General features: G+C 45.9%; 1 protein-coding gene across 3 annotated transcripts in view; it reads right to left on the minus strand.

The window, feature by feature from the left end:
* Nucleotides 1–20,922, minus strand: part of Carm1 (coactivator associated arginine methyltransferase 1) — a 47,822-nt gene that overhangs the window by 9,241 nt on the left and 17,659 nt on the right. For all 3 annotated transcript variants that reach the window (XM_050125430.1, XM_050125432.1, XM_050125431.1), the window contains exons 2-5: nucleotides 10,310–10,435; nucleotides 4,483–4,589; nucleotides 3,482–3,586; nucleotides 210–320 (exon numbers count right to left, since the gene is read on the minus strand). In XM_050125430.1, the coding sequence (XP_049981387.1) occupies nucleotides 210–320; nucleotides 3,482–3,586; nucleotides 4,483–4,589; nucleotides 10,310–10,435 (449 nt within the window). The remainder of the gene's footprint in view (nucleotides 1–209; nucleotides 321–3,481; nucleotides 3,587–4,482; nucleotides 4,590–10,309; nucleotides 10,436–20,922) is intronic.

Raw genomic sequence — 20,922 nt, forward strand, 5'->3', positions numbered from 1 at the left:
TGAGGCATGAGAGCACATCCTTGTGGATGCCTAGTTAGTCATTGTGGCTTTGCCACCAGAGCCCAGTGGCCTCCCTCTCCTGCCTGTAATCACTTGGTTCTAGAGACAAAGAACAGCAGTGATGTCCCCAAGTCCCCTAGGGGCTCTCAGTGGGTATAGAGATGAAGGACATGAGAAGGGAAGGGCTTGGGCCCCAGTAGGACACTGACCTCAGCATGCTGAGCCATGGTGCTGGCCTCCACTGCGTAAATTTTCCTGGCTCCTGCTTGAGCAGCAAAAAATGACAGGATCCCAGAGCCACAGCCTACATCGAGAACAATCTGGAGAAATGATACGTGTATGAGGCTACAGATGCGCCAAACACCACACAACTATGCCCATCACAAACAATATAAATAACAGCAGAACTAATATGTGTCCACAAAAGAATTGTTTTCAGGGGGCTGGAGAAATGGTTACTCTTTCAGAGGACCCACGTTCAATTTTTGGCACCCACATTGCAGTTCACAACCATCTTTAACTCCAGTTCCAGATCTGCTGTCCTCTTCTGGCTTTCATAGGCACTGCATGCAAATGGTACAGATACACACAGATAGATGCTCATACACATATAATAAAACAAAACAAAAAGCAATCCTGCACAATGGCAAATGCCTAAAATCCCAGAATGAGAAGGCTGAAGTAGGAGGACCATGAATTCAAGACCAGCCTAGACTATATAGACTCTATTCGAAGATTAATACATGGCTGACCTGGGAAGAACAGAGAGACAAAAACCAGAAAGGTGCTAAAGGAACTGTCCTGGTGCCAGAGACACATTGTTCTTGCCCATCCACATGCTGAGAAGCAGAGACACAGAACTAGTGTAAGGCTTGATAGCCAGGTAGGTCCTCACTTTCAGGAGCTACCCCTTACGGGACTGGGGTCAACATGGAGATAAAGCCAGGCTTCTGGGAAGATGAGCCTGGGTCTCTTGCTCAGTCCCAACCTTATAACCTGAAAGTGGCTGGAAATCTGGGGTACAGGCTAGGAACCTCTCTGTAGGAAATGGAGAGGTTGTCATCTAGGGCTCTGAAGTCTTGAAGGGAGTGGTGTGGGCTTCTGTACGCAGTGTGTCCTGTGCTAATGCTAATTCTATCCCCAGAAGCAGTCTTTACTAGGGCAGGTGAGTGACCCAAACCTGAAGCTCAGCTGAGACTGGACATGAACTTGGCAGAATCCTGCATGTTCTAGATGTGTGGGGTTGCTTCCATCTAAGCAGAAAAAGGACAGATGTTTCTGGGGTGGCATGTGTGGGCTTTCCCAGGTACAGTGGCAAGTTACATAGGTAGCACTGTTGCTAGGATTGTGGCTTCTGCTTAAGCTCTGGATCAAAGTAGAAATGGGCCCAGGCCCTGGGAGGGCCAGAATACCACCAAAAATCCATGTGATTTGAAGGCCCCAAGCACTGCCTGGGTTCAAGTCAAGAAGATACCTGTACACACACCTTTAATCCCAGCACTTGTGAGGCAAAGACAGGCAAAGTTCGAGGCCAGCCTGATCTACAAAGTGAGTTCCAGGACAGGCTCCAAAGCTACACAGAGAAACCCTGTTGAAACTCCCCACCCCACCCCCTGCCAAAAAAAAAAGGCACAAGCTCCCACCTGCTACAAAAGGGTAAACAAATAATGGGCCATAGGATGAGAAGAGAAGGCTGTTCCTTGTGTGGAACATGAGGCCCTAAATGGGATAAGGTGATGAATATCTGTAATTCAAGTACTTGGCAAGTGGAAAGTAAGTTCAAGGCAGTCCTGGACTACCCCAGATAACCATGTCTCAATTCTCCCCTCTCCATCATAAAAAAAGAGAGAAGGGAGGGAAGAAACAAAAAAAGGACCAGGGAGATGTGTCTCCCTTTACAATGGGATCATATATAAGGCAAAACTACATGCTAAATGCCTGACCTACCAAACATCTAAGCCTTGCCTGGCTTGCTGGACACATGCTGAGAGCGTCTGTCTACCCCAAAAGCTAGGCCAATCCAACAGAAAGCCTAGTTCATCACAAGGTGCTGATTACCTTACACAGTACTAAGAAGACCAGAAAGACAGCAGCAGCTCCCCCTACCCCTCCTGAAATTCTATTGCTTCAGCCTCTCAAGTGTTGAGACTATAGATATGCACCACCAACCTAGACTGAAGAGCAGTAAAAGTATGAAGAGTAGAGTTATAGTGTTGTGGAGGAGTGTCCAGTCAGTGAGGCAAGGCCCCAGGAGGCTGAGATAGGAAGACTGAGTCTAAATGTAGATTGGAAAACAAAGCAGGCATGGTCTTCTAACAACCCCACCACCACCACCAAAGACACTTCAAAAGGGTTCCACACTACCTACCCTGTGCTTGGAGGAGGGGTGCTAGCTAAAAAGGCCAAGAACATGTGGACAGATCTCGCTGGATTTTCTCACCAAGCCAATTAGCACATCATCAGCATTAGAGCCAGAAAAGGCCTAGGTTCTGAATTCAGTTCGATGGGGCAGAGTGGGTAGCTAGAAACTCCAAAAAGCAGTGAGGCCACTCTCTCTAGTACTGTTCCCAGTGTCTTCATTCCACTGTTAGAATCTTCTGTGATAAACTGGCAAGCATGCTTCCCTGAACTCTGCGAGCTGCTTGGGTAAACAGCTATTGCGGCACCCCAACTCAGAGCCATCTGTCATAAGACCTGAGAAAGGCAGTTGGGGCTGGCCCTGACATTTAAAGCTGAGGGGTGGGGTTCTGTATTACTGGATTCTCAGTCCATGGGATCTGCCCTTATTCAAGGTAGATTAAACTAGAACTGAGATGGATGAGAGAAGGCTCAGCCGGGGTCCATTACTACTATAGAGCTCAGCAGCTCCCCACAGAAGCCATCTATCTGTGCAACTAGGAGAGGGGTGTGGCTTCATTATTCTCAACTCTTTTTTTTTCCTCCCTCCTTTTCTTGAGAAAGGGACTCACTGTATAGCCCTGGATGATTTCCAATTTAGAACTAAACCTGCCTCTACCTAGATCAAATGTGCATGCTGCCACGCCCAGCTTACTCTTATAACACACACATCCAAAACATCAACTTCCAAATCTAAAGCTGTTTTATTTTTCTGCAGTGTTAGACTGGAAGTCAGATTTCTTCACGCTAGGAAAGCACCCAAATACTACAGCTGATGGCCCTCTTGGCAACATCTCCTGAGTGCTGGCATCAGCAGTCCATGTAAAACTTAATGTTTGTTCAGTATATTCCACCCAATAAATACAGCTGAGTCAGTATGACCAAAGGCATGCTAGAAGAGGCAGAAGTGATTATTTTCTACAGGGAGTCGAAAAATGAACATAATTTTAACTAAAAGAAAATGGAGGGTTGACTCAGATTAACAATAGAAAAAAAAGGCAACAGAACTGAAGGGAGGCCCCTGCCACAGTCTCCCAGGTACCCACAGCCTCGGTTCAGCAGGCTTTCTGTATTGATGGCTCACCTTGTCCTTGAAGTCGGTGTGGTTTTGTAGGATCGCACGCTGGTAGGTACCTGTACGCACATAGTCCTGCATCATATTCTGCTGCTGGGACAGGTAGCCATAAAACTGGAACAGAGACATACCAATAGCACACGGCACATGGCATAACAAACTGCCACAGCCCTGGCTGCCCTACAATGGAAGGAGGGCCTGACAGCATAAACCTCCCTTGGGAGGTCATGTACCCTCCTCCAGCCTGAACCCAACTGACAAGAGCCAGCTGCTCCATAAGTGGGAGCAGGGGTCTGAGGAGCAGTCCCCAAGAGGGACACTTCACTGTTGTCATGGCTGAAGGACACAGCTAGATAGATGCCACCTGAACCTGGAGGCCACCCAAGAGACCACAAAATTTGTCATGAATGGGATTCTAACACCTGGAGGCCAACTGTTCTATCTTAGGGTCCCAAAGAAGAAGAGGAATGGTTGGAACAAAACCCTAGAGCTCAAAGCGCCAGGCAGGTAATGTGCGGTGTCTCTCTGTAAGATAACAGGCGATCAGGATGCAGCATGGCACCTGGCAGGGCCACAGGCTTGGGCATCAGGCAGACCTGGCTTTCTCATCGTGGCTCTGTTGCATAAGAGCTGTTTGACTTGGAGCAAAATCATTTAACCTCTCTGAGCCTCAGTTTTCTCAACTGTAAAATGGGGACAATAACAGATGTGGGGAAAGTCCAAGTGCTTCCGGGCATGTAAGATGGCTCACACAATGCCTTACACTCAGCAAGGATTTAGGACACTGCTATAGTTCAGTCACTACCCTAAACACCTGGAACTTGGGCTTCACAGATGAGGAAACTGAGGCCTAGCAAGTGGTGAACGCCCGCTGAGGCTACACAGCTACTAAGGGACAGAGCCAGGAAGAGCACTCATGTGGGTCTAGCCTGTGCTGTGTGACCCTCCTGTGGGAAGGTCGGGGAGGAAACATCAGGTGGTTGTCTGGCCCAGGACAGCTACTAACTCACCTGGAAGTACTGCACAGCTGAGGATTCCTCTGTTCTCTCACTGAACACAGAGCGCTCCAGTGTATGGCCCCGACAGGTTTTCAGGATGTTGTAGAAGGAACAGAAATCTGGAAAGGGGGAGCCAATCACTGGGAGGCCAGTGCTAGGATCTCTGGAAGAGTCCAGAGGGCCTTGGCATTTATTCTTCCTTTCTGCCTTTCCTGTTTTTTCTACCTTGGACGCATGGGAACTGGTGACTTCTTTTTCCAATAAAGAAGGAAGGCAGAGCAGCCAAGACTGCCACTCAGACTGACATGTGGACATGACGGCAGATGGCATGTGGTAAGGACAGGCCTGGACATTCCTCCAGACAACAGCCTGGAAGTGCAGGGAGCACACAGCAGCCTCTAGGGATGGCACTGGACACAAGGACATCACCTCAATGTTGAAGACAGCAGGGGAGTATGTGGAGAGGGTTTCAGCACCTTTCCCTGGACACAGTGCTATGAAGGTCTCTGAACTGACTCAGAGAAGTTCCTCAGAAGGTGGGTAGCCGCACCCCTAGCTGAGGAACTATAAACAACTGGTAGCTGCTGAGGGAGGAAGAGCTAGTTCTAAGGGTGCGTGTGCTAGTAGGAAGACCCCGTTCTGGTGGATGGCCCCACCCAAAGGTATATAGATAGCACGAATTGGACTGGGTGGATTATACATATTAAAGAAAAAATAAAAAAAGGAGGCAGGATGGGGGATGGATCCTGAAGGAATAGGAATGAATATGTAAAAATACATTGTATAAATGTGTAAAATTCTCAAAGAATAAAAGTACCTTAAGAAAAAAATTTATCGAGAAACTTAAAAAAAATGGCCACCAAGTTATAGATAAAAAAAAAATCGTGTTGTAGAACTGGCTCAATGAATAAAATCCTTGCTAGACACATATACAAAATATACAAAGAACTCAAGAAATTGGACACCAGAAGATCACTTAATCCAATAAAAAAAAATGGAGTACAGACCTAAACAGAGAACTCTAAACAGAGGAATCTAAAATGGCTGAAAGACACTTAAGGAAATGTTCAACATCCTTAGTCATCAGAGAAATGCAAATCAAAACAACTCTGAGATTCCATCTATCACCTGTAAGAATGGCCAAGATCAAAAACACTGATGACAACTTATGCTGGAGAGGTTGTGGGGAAAAGGGAACACTTCTGCATTGCTGGTGGGAGTGCAAGCTGGTACAACCCCTTTGGATGTCAGTGTGGGGATTTCTCAGAAAATTAGGAAACAACTTTCCAAAGGATGCTCAATCGTGCCACAAGGACATGTGCTCAACTATGTTCATAGCAGCTTTGTTTATCATAGACAACCTATGGAAACAACCTAAATGCCCCTCGATCGAAGAATGGATAAGGAAAATGTGGTACATTTATACAATGGTGTACTACACAGCAGAAAAAATTAACAACAGCTTGAATTTTGCAGGAAAATGGATGGACCTAGAAAACATTATTTTGAGTGAGGTAACCCAGACACAGAAAGACAATTATCATATGTACTCACTCATAGATGGTTTTTAAGCATAAAGCAAAGAAAGCCAGCCTACAAACTACAATCCCAGACACTAACAATGCGGACACTAAGAGAGACTTACATAGATCTAATCTACACAGGAAGAAGAAAGTAGAAAAAGACGAGATCTCGTGAGTATATTGGGAGCATGGGGACCTAGGGGGAGGGTTGAATGGGAGAGGGGAGAGGCAGGGAGGGGAGCAGGGAAAAATGTACAGCTCAATAAAAAAAATTCCTTGCTATAGAGGTGTCAGGACTGAAGTCCATATCTGTAATCCCAGTGCACAAGAGGTAAAGATGGGATCCTCAGAGCACACTGGCTAGCCTGTCCAGCACAGCTAATGAGCTCTAGGTTCAAGTGAGAGGTCCTCTCTCCATAAATGAGGTGAAGAGCTTCTGGCCTCAGTACTTCTATGCACATGCATGCTTACGCACCTTAACATGTGTATTCCCATACATACAAACACGTGCATTGACACACATCATATAACAGATACATGCAAATTAACTAATAACTAACTAACTAAAGGCCAGCCAGGAAGCCATGTGGTGGTGACACACATCTTTAATCCCAGCACTCAAGAGGCGGGCAGGTCTCCATGAATTTGAGGCCAGTTTGAGTCTGGTCTATGGAGTTAGTTCTAAGATAGCAAAGGCTACAAAAAGAAATCTTGTCTTAAAAAAATCAAAAACCGAAAGAAAGAAAGAAAGAAAGAAAGAAAGAAAGAAAGAAAGAAAGAAAGAAAGGAGGGAGGGAGGGAGGGAGGGAGGGAGGGAGGGAAAGAAAAGAAAGCTAAACAGTCAACAGCTAGGCAGCTAGGTAGGCGGTATAGATAGGCAGGACTCTGGGCAGAAGGTGGAGTCTCCAGACAGAGACAGAGGAAGCAGCATGGAAAGTACAGAGAGATGAGGTAACAAGCCACATGACAGAATGTGGATTAAAATAAATGGGCTAATTTAAATTATAAGAGCTAGTGGGACAAGCCTAAGCTAAGGCCAAACTTTCAAAATTAACAAGTCTCATGTTGTTATTTGTGAGCTGGCAGCCCAAAGAAAAATCTTTGACTACAACTCCCTGAGACTGAACTAATCCCAGGTAACATTACCTTTAAGATTTGTAATTTAATTTACTTTTATATCTACGGGTGTTTTGCCTGCATATATGTCTGTAACACCCAAGGAGTTCCTGAGAGGGCTTTGGATACCCCGGGACTGGAATAACCAACAGTTTTGAGCTGCTATGTGGGCAATGGGAATTGAACTTGGGTCCTCAGCAAGAGTTCTTAACCACTGAGCCATCTCTCCAAACATTCCTCCCTAGCAATTTATTTTATGGGTATGGGTGTTTTGCCTGCACGCACCACTTGCATGCCTCATTCACACAGAAACCAGGAGGGGGTTTCAGATTTCCTCAAACTAGAGTTGCCAACAGTTCTGAGCTGCTGTATGGGGAATAGAGTGAGTGCTCTTACCTGCTGAACCATCTCTCTCTTGGCCTTGTCTTTAGATTTAAAATGTGGATGGTAATCCCTGGTGGTAGTTATTTCCAACAAATCTTAAGCTGGGTGGCAGCACACCCCTTTAATCCCAGCACTTAGGAAGCAGATCTCTGAATTTGAGACCAAACTAGTCTACACATGCACAGTAAGTCCCAGGACAGCCAAGGTTACACAGAGAAAACTTAGCTCCCCAAACCTTCAACCCCCCCCCAAAAAAATCCCAAATCAAAATTTTTACTTATTACTGTGTATGTTATGTATGTGGAAGCATAAATGTGGAGGCCAGAGGAACTCTGTGGAGTTGGTTCTCTCCTTCCATCTTTGAATGGTTGCTAGGGATTGAACTCAGGACATCAGATTGTATAGCAGATCTTCATTTGCTAAACCACCTCTCCAGCCTCTAGCACTTCTTTAATAATAGATTCGGGGACTGGAAAGAATGCTCAGGGGGGCTGGAGAGATGGCTCAGAGGTTAAAAGCATTGCCTGCTCTTCCAAAGGTCCTGAGTTCAATTCCCAGCAACCACATGGTGGCTCACAACCATCTGTAATGGGGTCTGGTGCCCTCTTCTGGCCTGCAGGCAAACACACAGACAGAATATTATATACACAATAAATAAATAAATATTAAAAAAAAAAAGAATGCTCAGTAGGTAAAGTGCTTGCCATGTAAGCATAAAGACCTAAGTTCAGATCCCCAAACGCCACATAAAAACCTGATGTAGTAGTGTTATGTCTCTCACTCTAAATGTAGAGATAAAAAAATCCCCAGAAACTTGTGGATCAGCTGGCCTGGTGCGCTCAGTGCTGAATATTGAGAGATTATATCTCAAACAAGGTAAAAGATGATGACTTGACACATATGGAGCTATTCTCACTTCCACAAGTGTGCCAGCACAAGCACACCTACATTCACATTCACACACATGCACGCACACACAAAAATTAAACAAATCAACCACAAATCTGGATCCCAGCAGACCTTATTCCACTAGGAATACATTCTAAATTGTTCCTGAAATGGCTGAAGTGCCCCTTCCATGAGCTATGTTGCATGTGCATGTAAAACTATGAGTGTTTATTTAGCCTTGAATTCCTGGTCCTCCTGCCTCCACCTTCTGAGAGCTGGGACTGCAGATGGGGCTAGGACTTCAAGCATGTCAGACAAGGGCTCAACCACTGAGCTACATCTTAGTCCCTCAAATTTAAAGCTTTTCAATTTTTTGGGACAGTGTCTCATGTGGTCCAGGTTCCCTCTTAGACTTGCAACATGAGGCTAACCTTGCACTCCTAATACTTCTGCCTTACTTCCTACATGTTAGGATCACAAAGAAGGGGAGGAAAGGGGACAAGGTGAGGGGGAAAGGAAGAGGCCTGAGGATGCCTGTGCAAGTGACAAGGCAGCAAGACTTCACATGGCAACAGCTCTATTAGAGGCACAGATAACCTCCTGGGGAGACAGTGAAGGGCTCTGGGAAACCAACAGCCCCCTCCCTGTACCAGCCAACAGACCCACCTAGGCATTCCACTGACCAAGTCCTGTCACAGGACATTCACAAGCCTGGGGCCCCAGTTATGCTCACCTGGGTTTCCACAAGTCATCCTCAACAACCTCAGGTGTCTGCCAGTTGGTAGTGGCACACGCCTTTAATCCCAGCACTCAAGAGGCAGAGGCAGATGGATCTTTGTGAGTTCGAGGCCAGGCTGGTCTACAAGAGCTAGTTCCAGGACAGGCTCCAAAGCTACAGAGAAACTGTCTCAAAAAATAAAAAACAAACAAACAAACAAAAAATCATGTCTAATGACAGGCCTGCTAAGAGTCCCCAAAGGCTTCTTTAATCAGAGTGAAGCCTCTGTCTACCTCTAGGCTACATCTCACCCCTCCCCGGGGGGGTTCTAGCCACAGCTGAGACAACTGGCCTCAGGCCTAACCCAACTAGCTCTCTAAGAGGCTTAGGTATGGCAAGAGAGTCAGGATGACCCTTTTGGAGTTACGGTCAAAGAACTGAGACCCAGAGAATCCACAGCAGGGCACCTGTTTAACATCAAAAATACATTCATACTGAGGACGTGTCTCTTCATTCAACTAGGTTTTTCCTCCCTCTTTTTTTAGGATCAAGGATCTTGGTATTCCGGCTTTTCAGGATGGTTTCAAACTCTTGTGCTCAAGTGATTCTCATATTCTAGCCTTCTGGGAAGCTGAGGCAATGCACTAGGCTATGACTGTAACTTATACTCATGTCTTTAAGCAGGGATCCTTTCTTCTGCCTCAGCCTCCTCAGCAACTGGGACTACAAGTGCATAGGATGTGTATGTGTGGTGGTGCCTGTGCATGTGGGTGGTCAGCTTTGAGTGTCATTCCTAAGAAATGTCCACCTTGGGCTTTTTTTTTTTTTTTTTTTTTTTTGAGACAGGGTTTCTCTGTAGTTTTGGAGCCTGTCCTGGAACTAGCTCTCTAGAGCAGGCTGGCCTTGAACTCCTGGAGATCCGCCTGCCTCTGCCTCTGGAGCCACCACCATCTGGCATGTCCACCCTTTTAAGGCAGTCTCTCTGTCCTGGAGCTCTGATAGGCAAGGCTGGGCGGCCAGTATGGCTGCGGGGTGTGCCTGTCTCCATCTCTTCATCTCTGGCAATCTCAGAGATTACAAACTCATGCTACCAAGCCTAACTTTTCATGTGGTGCTAAGGGTTGAACTCAGATCGTCATGTGTGGCAAGTGATCCTATTAATTGACCACTTCTCCATCTCCCAGGCTCCAGAACAGAGCCAAACACATACCGTGGGGTGTAGCGAACTGGATGAGGACGCTGTTGCAGCCCAGTGTGATGATGAAGGACTGTCTGCCCACACGGCTGCACTCTGTCTCTCGGGACACTGAGCACTTGAACACACACACATCTTCATCTGCAAGAGAGAGGGGACACTGGCATGAGCAACAGTGGCCTGGTGATTGCCTTGTTTTAGTGTGTCCCTGATCCCCAATCCTTTTAGGATGCTTTGTAAATACTTTGAAGAGTAAGGATGACTATACTGCAGGGACACTACCAGGGTCCTCAGGAGCTCAGTGTCTCATAGGTGAAGACAAGCATGTTCCCAGGTGAAGGCCTGGGCCCCCAGAGACCCCCCAGTCCCCATATAAACCAACAGGTGGGGAGAGCACAGGCAGAGTCACCCTTAAGGAGGGGTAGAGACATCCTTAGGAAAACACAGACAACTAAAGGCTAATGAAGGAGTTGGGGCTTTGGAATCTTGATCCTGCCAAAGGGTCCCTGAGTTACAAAGGATCACTGGGCTTTATAGCTGTCAGATGGAAGTAACCAAGAACCCTTCTTTCTCAGGGACAGTGACTGTGTCCTTAGTCATGGGCCATGCAACCTAGACTTCTGGGTCCCCTACAGCTCCTCGGTAGGATACAGCAAGCCATGGTGTTTCTTATGTTTCATATGGGGCTGGTTGTGGGGCAGGGATCCAAGGAGCTATTGTGTATGCTCACTTACATGGCCCAGCAGCCAGGAAGCACGACATGCCCATCACAACCATATTTTCTAGTTATTTATTCAACAAGAGCCCAGTAAATGAAAGATGAAGCCAGTGTCCCTAGGAAAAGGACAGACTGAGCAGTGTTGTTATCCCACGGCACCTGTGTAGTACTACTTCTGTTTTAAGCTTTTAAAATTTTATTATTGATATGTATTGCATATGTGTGTGTTTGTGTACGTGCACCTGTGCATGCTGGTAAGCATGAAGTCAGAAGCTGGTTCTTCTACCGTAGATCCTGGGACTCAAACTCAGTTGCTAGGCTTGTGCAATAGCACCTTCCTCCACTGAGCCATCTCCAGGGCCCCCATGAAACACTTTTAACCTTAACTCATTAGGAGACAGCAGACACTAGAAGATACAGGGAATGGACCAGTCTGTCTCGTCAAATGGGCAACACCAGATGAGAAAAACCACTGAGAACTACTTTAGAGTGAAGGAGATACAAGAGAGGCAGCCAGTAGACCCAGGCCTGAATCCCTTACACCAGATAGATGATGTGAAATGAGACACTGGCTCTATGGGCTTCCAAGAACACTGCCCCCCTCACAGGGTCTCAAGTAGCCCAGGCTAACCTGGAACTCTATGCAGCTTGAACTCCCACTTTCACTGCACCAAGAGTTGGGGTTACAGGTGCGCACGGTGTGCCTGGTTTATGTGGTGCTGGAGTAGAAACAGGGCTCTGTGTATAAGTGGTCTACCAACTGAGCTAAAGCCACAGCCCCGACACCCTTGTTCCTAGAACACAAATGCAGCAGTGAGTGAACTCACTGGACCAATGCTCTCACATGCTTGCCAACTAAGTAGCAAAACAGAAAATACACTGGTGGAAATGTGACTGAAGACATGTTTCCAAGCGCCGTGTAGCCAAAATCGGGTGAAAAGAACAATTAAGTCAATAGTCTCCAACTCAAGAGTCACACAAAGCTTCAGTAATCAAAATATAGTCTTCAAAAAGTACAAGATAGACTAGCAGAACAGAAACATATCACAGAAACAAATCCTGCCATTAATGGCCAAGCGACTTCCCACAAGGGTGCCAATGAAGAAACAAGCATCTTGAATAAAGGAACACTAGAACATCTGGACATTCACTTGGAAAATTATGCAACTGGATCCTGACCTCACACCACAAGAGCTAACTCAAATGAAATCTGGTCTATGCAAGAGTTCAAACTAGAAGACTCCTGGGTTAGTAAGAGTTTCATGACTCAGTGGGTAATGGCACTTGCTACCAAGCTTGACCATCTGAGTTGAATTCCTGGGAAGGAAAGAACTGACTTCCAAAAATCTTTCTCTGATATCCACATGTGTGCACACACACAAATGTAATTTAAAAACCTACAGGATGGGGCTGGAGAGACGGCTTAGTGGTTAAGAGCACTGGGGGCTCTACCAGAAGTCCTAAGTTCAATTCTCAAGTCACATGGTGGTTCATAATCATCTAAAGTGGGATATAATGCCAACAGAACACTCATATCTAAAAAACAAAAGTAAAAAACCTATAAGGCTCTTAGAAGGAAACATAGGGATAAATCTGTGACTATGATTTGCAACGGAGTCCTAGCTATGAAACTAAATATGAGAACTATAAATTGTAATTTGTATTTTACTTTATGTGTACTGGTGTTTTGCCATGGATGTCAGGTCCCCGGGAACTGGATTGCAGACACTTGTTAGCTGCCATGTGGGTGCTGGGAATTGAACTCAGGCACTGTGGAAGAGCAGTCAGCTGAACCATCTCTCCAGTCCATAAATTGTAATTTAAAAAATTAACCCCCGGGGGCTGGAGAGATGGTTCAGTGGTTAAGAGTATTGTCTGCTCTTCCAAAGGTCCTGAGTTCAATTCCCAGCAACCACATGGTGGCTTACAACCATTTGTAATGAGATCTGGTGCCCTCTTCTGGCCTGCAGGCATACATGTAGAAAGAATATTATATACATAATAAATAAATATTTAAAAAAATTAACCCCCGGCCACCCTGAGCTACACATTGAAACCTTGATCTTAAGAAAAAAGAAGGGGGAAAAAAGGCAGACAGGGCCTTGTACTTTCGAGGTAAGGGCTCATCACAGCAATAAACATAATACAACAAAATAAAAATGAAAACAAACAACTCCAGCAACTGTCTATGAGATGTCACTTCTCATAGGGTCAACAAAACACCTACAATTTAAACAATGACATGAAGCAAGTAAATGGAGAGATGTGGAAGAGCAAACATCTCAAGAGGGGATGTAACTAGGTGAGTACACTGACCACCTGACACAGTAGCTTTGTCCCCAGCTATGTCCCCCACAGAGAACAGCAGGCAGGGCTGCAAACAAATGCTTGTTTGCAAACAGTCAGGTATGGGGGCTACAACAGTTGCAGTCAGTTAGGAGGCCAAGGCCAAGATGGTTGCTGAATCTTAGCCCAGGAGTTCAAGGGCCAACCTCGATAGCATAGCAAGATATCAAAGAAAGAAAAGAACATGCGGGGGCTGGCTTAGTTGGCAGAATGCTTGTCTGGAATGAAGGAAGCCCTAGACTCCATCCCTAGCACAGCATAAACTATATAAAGCAGTAGGAGTGCTGCAGAGTAGTTAAAAGGGCTTTCAGGAGGTGCAGGCAAGACGATCAGAAGTTAGAAGAAAGAGGAAGGAAGACAAACAGAAACAGAAGACTGTTTATTTCCAATAGTCAAAACTAGATACAATTCAAATTCCATCAACTGATCAATGGATAAACAGAATCAGATAATGGTGTTATTTAAGCATAGAGAGAAACAACATCAAGACCAGCTATAGCCTGGAACACTACCAGAAATGCTGTCAGAAGAAAGGGGCAGCCACAAAGGCTGTGCAATAAATACTGCATTCGATAGAACTGCAGAAAGGGTAAACTGAGGTGGCCAGGACAGACTCAGTTGCCAGGGGTTCCAAGAAGGCAGAGGAAAAGCAAGAGCTTCCTAGTGCAGATTTCCTTTGAGGTGATGACAGGGTTTTGGAAATAGCTAAAGGTCACAGTTATATAACACCAAATAAACTCAATGCCTCTGAGTTGTTCTTTAAAGTGGTTCGTGTTAGTTTACAAGACTATCATTTCAATAGAGAAAGAAAATTGATCCCTACCTGACAATAGTGTGCAAGGGGCCTACAGTGCTCACAGGACCGCGGCTCCCCTGTTGCTCTGTTTAGCCCAGAGCAGGGCCTCACTTAGGACAAGTGTGTGCTTCTAGTTCCAGCTCCAAGAGGGCTCCAGGAAGGTGCCTCCAGCTTGGTGCCTGGGACCACACCCCTCCTGGGACAGAAGATAAAGGTGATCTTTGGGCTGGGTCTGTATGATGATAAGACCCCAGAGTGCTTGTTTACCCAGTTGCCATAGGTGCTCCTTTAGAACCTGGCACCAAGCAAACACCAGTGGTGGGTGACAACAAGGGCAGGGCTAGGGCCAGGGCTACCAGGGCTGAGGAATCTGATAGAACAGATGAAGGAGTCAGTATTCTCTGAGCATCACAGCCAGCCCCGTGGCCTATCCTCTGAACACAGGAGGCACAGGAACCTTTCTGATGTACCCATGCAAACTAACAAACCAGCTGCACCACAGCCCCCCATTTAGGTGGCCTGGAATACAAGCTTGGCTCTAAAGAATTTGCAAGACACATGCAAAATCCTGGGTTCCATCTCTACAAAAATAAACCAAAAGCAAACCTCTCCTTTGGCAGAGGTCACATGCATGCCTAGAACCCCAGCTGGCCAGGTTCATCAGTATCAAGGGAATAACGTAGAATGACAAAACAGGACACTCAATGTCCTCCTCTGATCTCCACGCAAGTATGTGTGTATGTATGCACACTAACAGTAACATGTGCACATACAACACACACATGCACACATATTCATATATACACAGGGAGGGTTCAGCTAGATATGTTAGTTCACATCAGTCAAGCTCAGGCCACTATTATGATTTCTTTCTCCAGAGTCCCTAGGAGATAACCAGAATGGTAGGTTAACTGGTAAGAACAGTACCTATCTGGGTGTATTATCAAATGGGTCTCAAAGAGAGCACAAAGAATAGGCCCTAAACTGAGGGGTTTGAACAGTGTTGAGGACCCTAGTCCTGGCCATCAGAGCCTGATCATTTCAAGTTCTGTGGCCAAGGAGGGTGACAGAAGACAGCTGCACAGGGCAAGTGGGACACAGATTGCTTCCGTGATAGGAAGACCTTCAAGACAGCCCATGTTGCTACCTACAAAAAAAAAAAAAAGTCCCTCATCTATCCACATCATAAACCCCTAATTTTTGCCACAAGATAACCACCCAACACTTTACAAATGCCCCTCGTTTCCTCAATACGTCACCAACTTGCTCAGAGGGTAAGGATCTTACTCAAAGTCACACAGCCAGCTGGACTCTGGTGGCTGTCTTCAGAGTTACTGCTCCTGACCAAGGTTGCAAGGACTTGACAGCATCCTGAAGTGGCCACATTTCTCTAAAAAAGAGCCATCATCTATTACAACTCCTACATCTATTGTAGGAGTGTAACTCAGTGGTAAAACTCTTGCTAAGCATTTGTTCAGCCCTGGGCCTCAACCCCAGCACCGCTATTAAAAAAAGAAAGAAATTTTTCTGTAAGGACATCTGTGTCTCAATGACTCAATTTGGCCTGCAGCAGACTTCAACAAGTAAACAAATAACTACAGCTGTGTCAATACAACTTTATTGACAAAACCAGGCAGAGGGCCAGATTTACTTCACTGGAGTATTATGTTTGTTAAGACCTCTTTCTACTGTTTCCTCATTTGCTTACCAGACATAGATAATGAGGATATCCACTTCCCATCAGAGACTTGAGGAACCTCTGGCACTCAGCTATGCAAGTCTGGAGATGCACCAAAGCCAGTGTGGCTGGGAGATTACGAAAAAACTCTCAGTGAGTGCAGAGAACCTGTAGAGCAGTGGTTTTCAACCTTCCTAATGATTCGACCCCATACAGTTGTTCATGTTGTGACCCCCGACCATAGAATTATTCCATTGCTACTTAATTGCACTTTGCTACTGTTATGAATCATAATGTAAATATTTTTGGAGACAGAGTGCCAAAAGGAATTTGAGAACTACTGCTGTAGAAGAAGGAGGGCTACCAAGTTGAGGGGCAGCATAAGGCCTAGGCAGACATACGGCTCCCAGAACCTAGAGGTTCCCACAGCCATGGGCAGCACCAGGAAGATTCTTAAGCTAGGAGACATGAAAGGGAACTAAGTCAAGACAGAAGGGCTGGGGATGGATGCAAGCTACCCTGTTCCCCACCTGTCAGAGAACTCCTCTAACACTTGCCGTAGACCTGCTACCTCTCCAGGACAGAAGAATCTCCCTGAGGCTCAGGAGCCCCTGAGCAGTTTCAGGGAATACACAAAGCCTCTGTGACTTTCTGACCTACCCTATTAGTCATGTACCTCTAATTCAGTCCAACTGCTGGGCTCCCCTCTACTCAACATCCTCCCCTCTGCACACACTCGGGAGGCAGAGGTCACCTGAGCTCATGAGTTCAAAACCAACCTAGCATAGTGAGACCCTTCTCAAAACAAACATGCCGGCTGTAGGGGCTCATACCTAGTCTCGAGCATTTGGGAAATTAAAGCTAAAGGATCACCTTGAGTCTGAGGTCAACATGGATATACGATGAGTTCCAGGTCAGCCTGGACTATAGACAGAGATCCTGTATCCAAAACACAAAGTAGGCTGGGGAGATGACTCTGGGTAAAAGCAGTAGCTACACAAGCTTACAGGCTTGAGTTCCATCCCTAGAACTTCTCATGTGAATAAAAAGTTGAATAGATAGCCAGCATCTGTAGTCCCAGCATTCCTGCAAGGAGACAGAAGGCAGAAATAGGAGAATCACCTAGACGCTCATAAGTCAGCTGACCAAGTCAGTATTGGCAGAAACAATGACATTTTGCTTTAACAAGGAATAAGGTCAGAAACAACTCTCAAACATTGGCCTCTGACCTCTACACAATGTGCCAGTATATGTACATATGTACACCCATGCATATATACAAAGTTATAACAAAAACCTCACTGAACTCCAAAAAGTAAATAGAAAAATAATACTCATGGCTTCCTGGTTTCTCAGAGTCTTCAGTAAGAAGTCCTAAGTTCACACAGGTCTAAGAGGCCCTCTATAGCATCATCTGTTTCACTGAACCCTGTCTGGTCCAGCCACTAGCTTACCCCATTCTCACATCCCTTGAGCATGGGCAAAAGTTCTCTCTAGGTTCTGTGGTTCTTAGACAGGAACACCCTTGCTCGTTCCCTGTGTACTTGTCATTTCTTCTCAGAGGTCTTTCTAGACAAGTTCCCACTGCATAGTGGAAGTTGTTACACTCACGTAACATCTGCCTATGCTTTTCTGGTCCAGTGTCAGGCATATGTGGCTACTCCACTTAAAGGAAGGATACTGTTCTTAATGGTGTGTCCTCCAACCGCTGACTCCCCCCTCCCCAGCAGGAGCTCAGTGTGTGAAACACAAAGACTCAGTTCCAAAAGCTAAGCCTGCCCCTGTCTATATCTAAGTGTAGCCGGAGATCTTCCCATTGATTGAAGGTCACTGTTCCCTATCCCTTGTCTAGAAAGCAATAGGGCAAGCAGGAATCCCTTGATTCCTTAAACCATAGGCTAGAGAGACCAGCAGGGGTGTGCAAGACCTGAAGGGAAGCTCTTCTCCAGTGAAACCTTCTATCTGCTTAAGGATAGGGAGGAGGGGCAACAGAATGACACTAAAAAGTAGCTACTTCTCAAGGTGAGACAAAGGGTCAAGAGCACCCCACACCCTCACCTTCCCAGCAGGAGGCTATTTTACTGATACTCATCTCAGGCACTTGTTGGGAAGCACACACATGTGACACGTATGAAGTCTTTCCTTAAAGCAACTAACACCCACAACAAGGCTCTTCACCTTCCAGAAGAGCCATTCCACAGTGAGAGGAGGGTTGGAAAGAAAGAAATCCCTCTCCTACGGCTGCAGGTTCCACACCTCCCCCCAAACTCTCCCCAAGACCAAGATAAAACCTGAGCCCACCCAACCTTAGCCAGTGCACCAAACACAGGGACAGGATCCAGCTGTGAACACAAGGATTGAGTCTTGTTTCACATGCTGAGAGCTGTCGGGGGTGAGAGGAAGCCAGTGAGAAGAACGCAGAAATGATGAGTGCTGGGAGGAAGGAGACAGGCTGATGCACAAGGGTGGGGTGTAAACTATCTTACAAACATCCCTGTTGCCGAGAGGTGGTGTCGTATGTCTTTAATCCCAGAGGCAGAGGCAGGTGGATCTTAGTGAGTTCGAGGCCAGCCTGATCTACAAGAGCTAGTTCCAGGACAGGCTCCAAGCTATAGAGATACCCTGTCTCAAAAAAAAAAATCCAAAACAAACAAACAAACAAAAAACAACCACAAAACAAACTAACACCGCTGTTCCTTGGCCTCTCACCTCCAACCCCTGCAGTAACTTTGCCTCCAAACCACTGGACATCAAAGGTTTCTCCTCTATCTTATGTGGCTAGATCACTGTGGAGCCAGCCTCCCAGCTGAGAAGGGGCTAAAATGAGTTCTGATATAGGAGGGCTACTGTTCAGCTGCAACCCTGGGTCTTGGTTCCCTCATTTGTCTAAGAGAGTGTCTAACATTCCCAGGGTAGGAAGACTGATAGAACCCCCCCCAGAAGAGGCTAGGCAGCCCATGGAGGGTGGTATTGAAAGCAAGGTGTTCATAGTACATCTGTGAAGCAGAAATAAAGGGGTGAAAGCCCTTCTCTGCTGTGTGATGGAGATGGAAGTGCTTAATAGTCATGATGGCTGTCACCAGTGCAGATCACCCACTGTTATGGAGAGAGTTGGCCCATGAGCTCAGCCAGATCTCTCTCTTGTTATAACCTAAGGCAAGATGATCTGCTGTCCTCAGAAAAACTGGGAAGTGGCTGCAGCCAGTCTGCCTGCCCTGGGCCATCTGAGGACGATGAGGTCACCCTGGGTTCTTCTGCCCTGGCCAGGTGAAGCACTGGCTCTCTTCTCAGGTCCCCAGACCAGGGAACTTCCTTTGCCTTCCTTATCCTACACAGTTCTACCTGCAAACAAGCACAAAGCCATCCTCAGATACAGTAATAATAAAGTTCTGAACACAAAAGCTAATACCTACTACTTAAATGAACAAATGAATGGCCAATTAAAAAGTAGTTTTTTGTTTTGTTTTTCAAGACAGGGTTTTTCTATATTGCCCTGTCTGTTCTGGAACTTGCTCTTATAGACCAGGTTAGCCTCAAACTCACAGAAATCAGTCTGCCTCTGCCTCCTGAGGGCTTGAATTAAAAATGTGCACCACCATGTTCAACTAAGTAGATTTTTGACCTGTGGTAGTGCATGCTTAATCCCAGTACTCCAAATAAAGGTGGATCTGAGTTTGAGCCGTGTCTGTCGTGAAAGCACAAAGACCTGAGTTCAAAACCAGAACCCATATTAAAGCACAATTGTGGACTAGAGAGATAACTCAGCAGTTAAGAGCACTGGCTGGGGGCTGGAAAGATGGCTCAGAGGTTAAGAGCATGGACTGCTCTTCCAGAGGTCCTGAGTTCAATTCCCAGGAACCACATGGTGGCTCACAACCATCTATAATGAGATCTGGTGCCCTCTTCTGGCCTGCAGGCATGGAGGCTGAACACTGTGTACATAATAAATAAATAAATCTTAAAAAAAAAAAAAAAAAAGAGCACTGGTTGTTCTTTCTGAGGATTGGGTTTTAATTCCTAGCACCTACACTGCATAACTGAGTGTAACTCTAGTTCCCAGGTATCCACTTCATGGGCATTGCACACATGTGGTAAACAAACATGCAGGCAAATCACTCATACACATAAAAATCTTTTTTGGCAAAACAAAAAACACGGGGCTGATGAGATAGCTCAGTTGTTCTTCCAGAGAACCCTGGTTCAATTTCTAGCACTCACATGGCAGCTCACAACTGTCTGTAACTCCAGTTCTGGGGGTCCACCCTTACACAGACATGCATACAGGCATGTAAAATAAAAATGTTATTTTTTAAAGATTTATTTATTGTGTATACAGTATTTTGCCTGCAAGAGGGCACCAGGTCTCATTACAGATGGTTGTGAGTCACCATGTGGTTGCTGGGAATTGAACTCAGGACCTTTAGAAGAGCAGGCAGTGCTCTTAACCTCTGAGCCATCTCTCCAGCCCTAAAATAAAAATAAACAAACAGGTATGGTAGTACACATTTGCAATCCCACTGCTAGGGAGGCAGACATCCAGTAAATGAAAAAATTTTAGTAGAGAAATGAAATCACAAAGCTGTCCTCTGACCTCCACATGCATATCATGGCATAGATTACCTACACCATGGTTATGTAAACACAATGATTATTATTATTTTTTATTTATTTTATTTTATTTTTGATTTGAGACAGGGTTTCTCCGTAGCTTTTTGGTTCCTGTCCTGGAACTAGCTCATCTAGACCAGGCTGGCCTAGAACTCACCGAGATCCTCCTGCCTCTGCCTCCTGAGTGCTGGGATTAAAGGCGTACACCACCACCGCCCGGCTATTATTATTTTTTAACAAAAGAAAGTGGATGGCACCTGAGGAAGAACATCACTAGAAGCCATACTCTGGCCTTTGCACACACAGGGAACACACACACCAAGCCACATGCAGAATAGGGTATAAGAAAGAGAAGGGGCAGAGATGAAGGGAGTAGGAGGGGCTAGTGTGGAAACACAATTCCAACAAGCACTGTGGCTGCCCCAAGTAAGGGAATACCTTTCAGGCCAACCTTCCACACAGCTCTATGTACACAGGACAGT

This window comes from Alexandromys fortis, unplaced genomic scaffold (genome assembly GCF_014885135.2).
Source record: "Alexandromys fortis isolate MF-2015 unplaced genomic scaffold, M_Fortis_MF-2015_v1.1 scaffold_242, whole genome shotgun sequence".
NCBI classification, from domain to species: domain Eukaryota; kingdom Metazoa; phylum Chordata; class Mammalia; order Rodentia; family Cricetidae; genus Alexandromys; species Alexandromys fortis.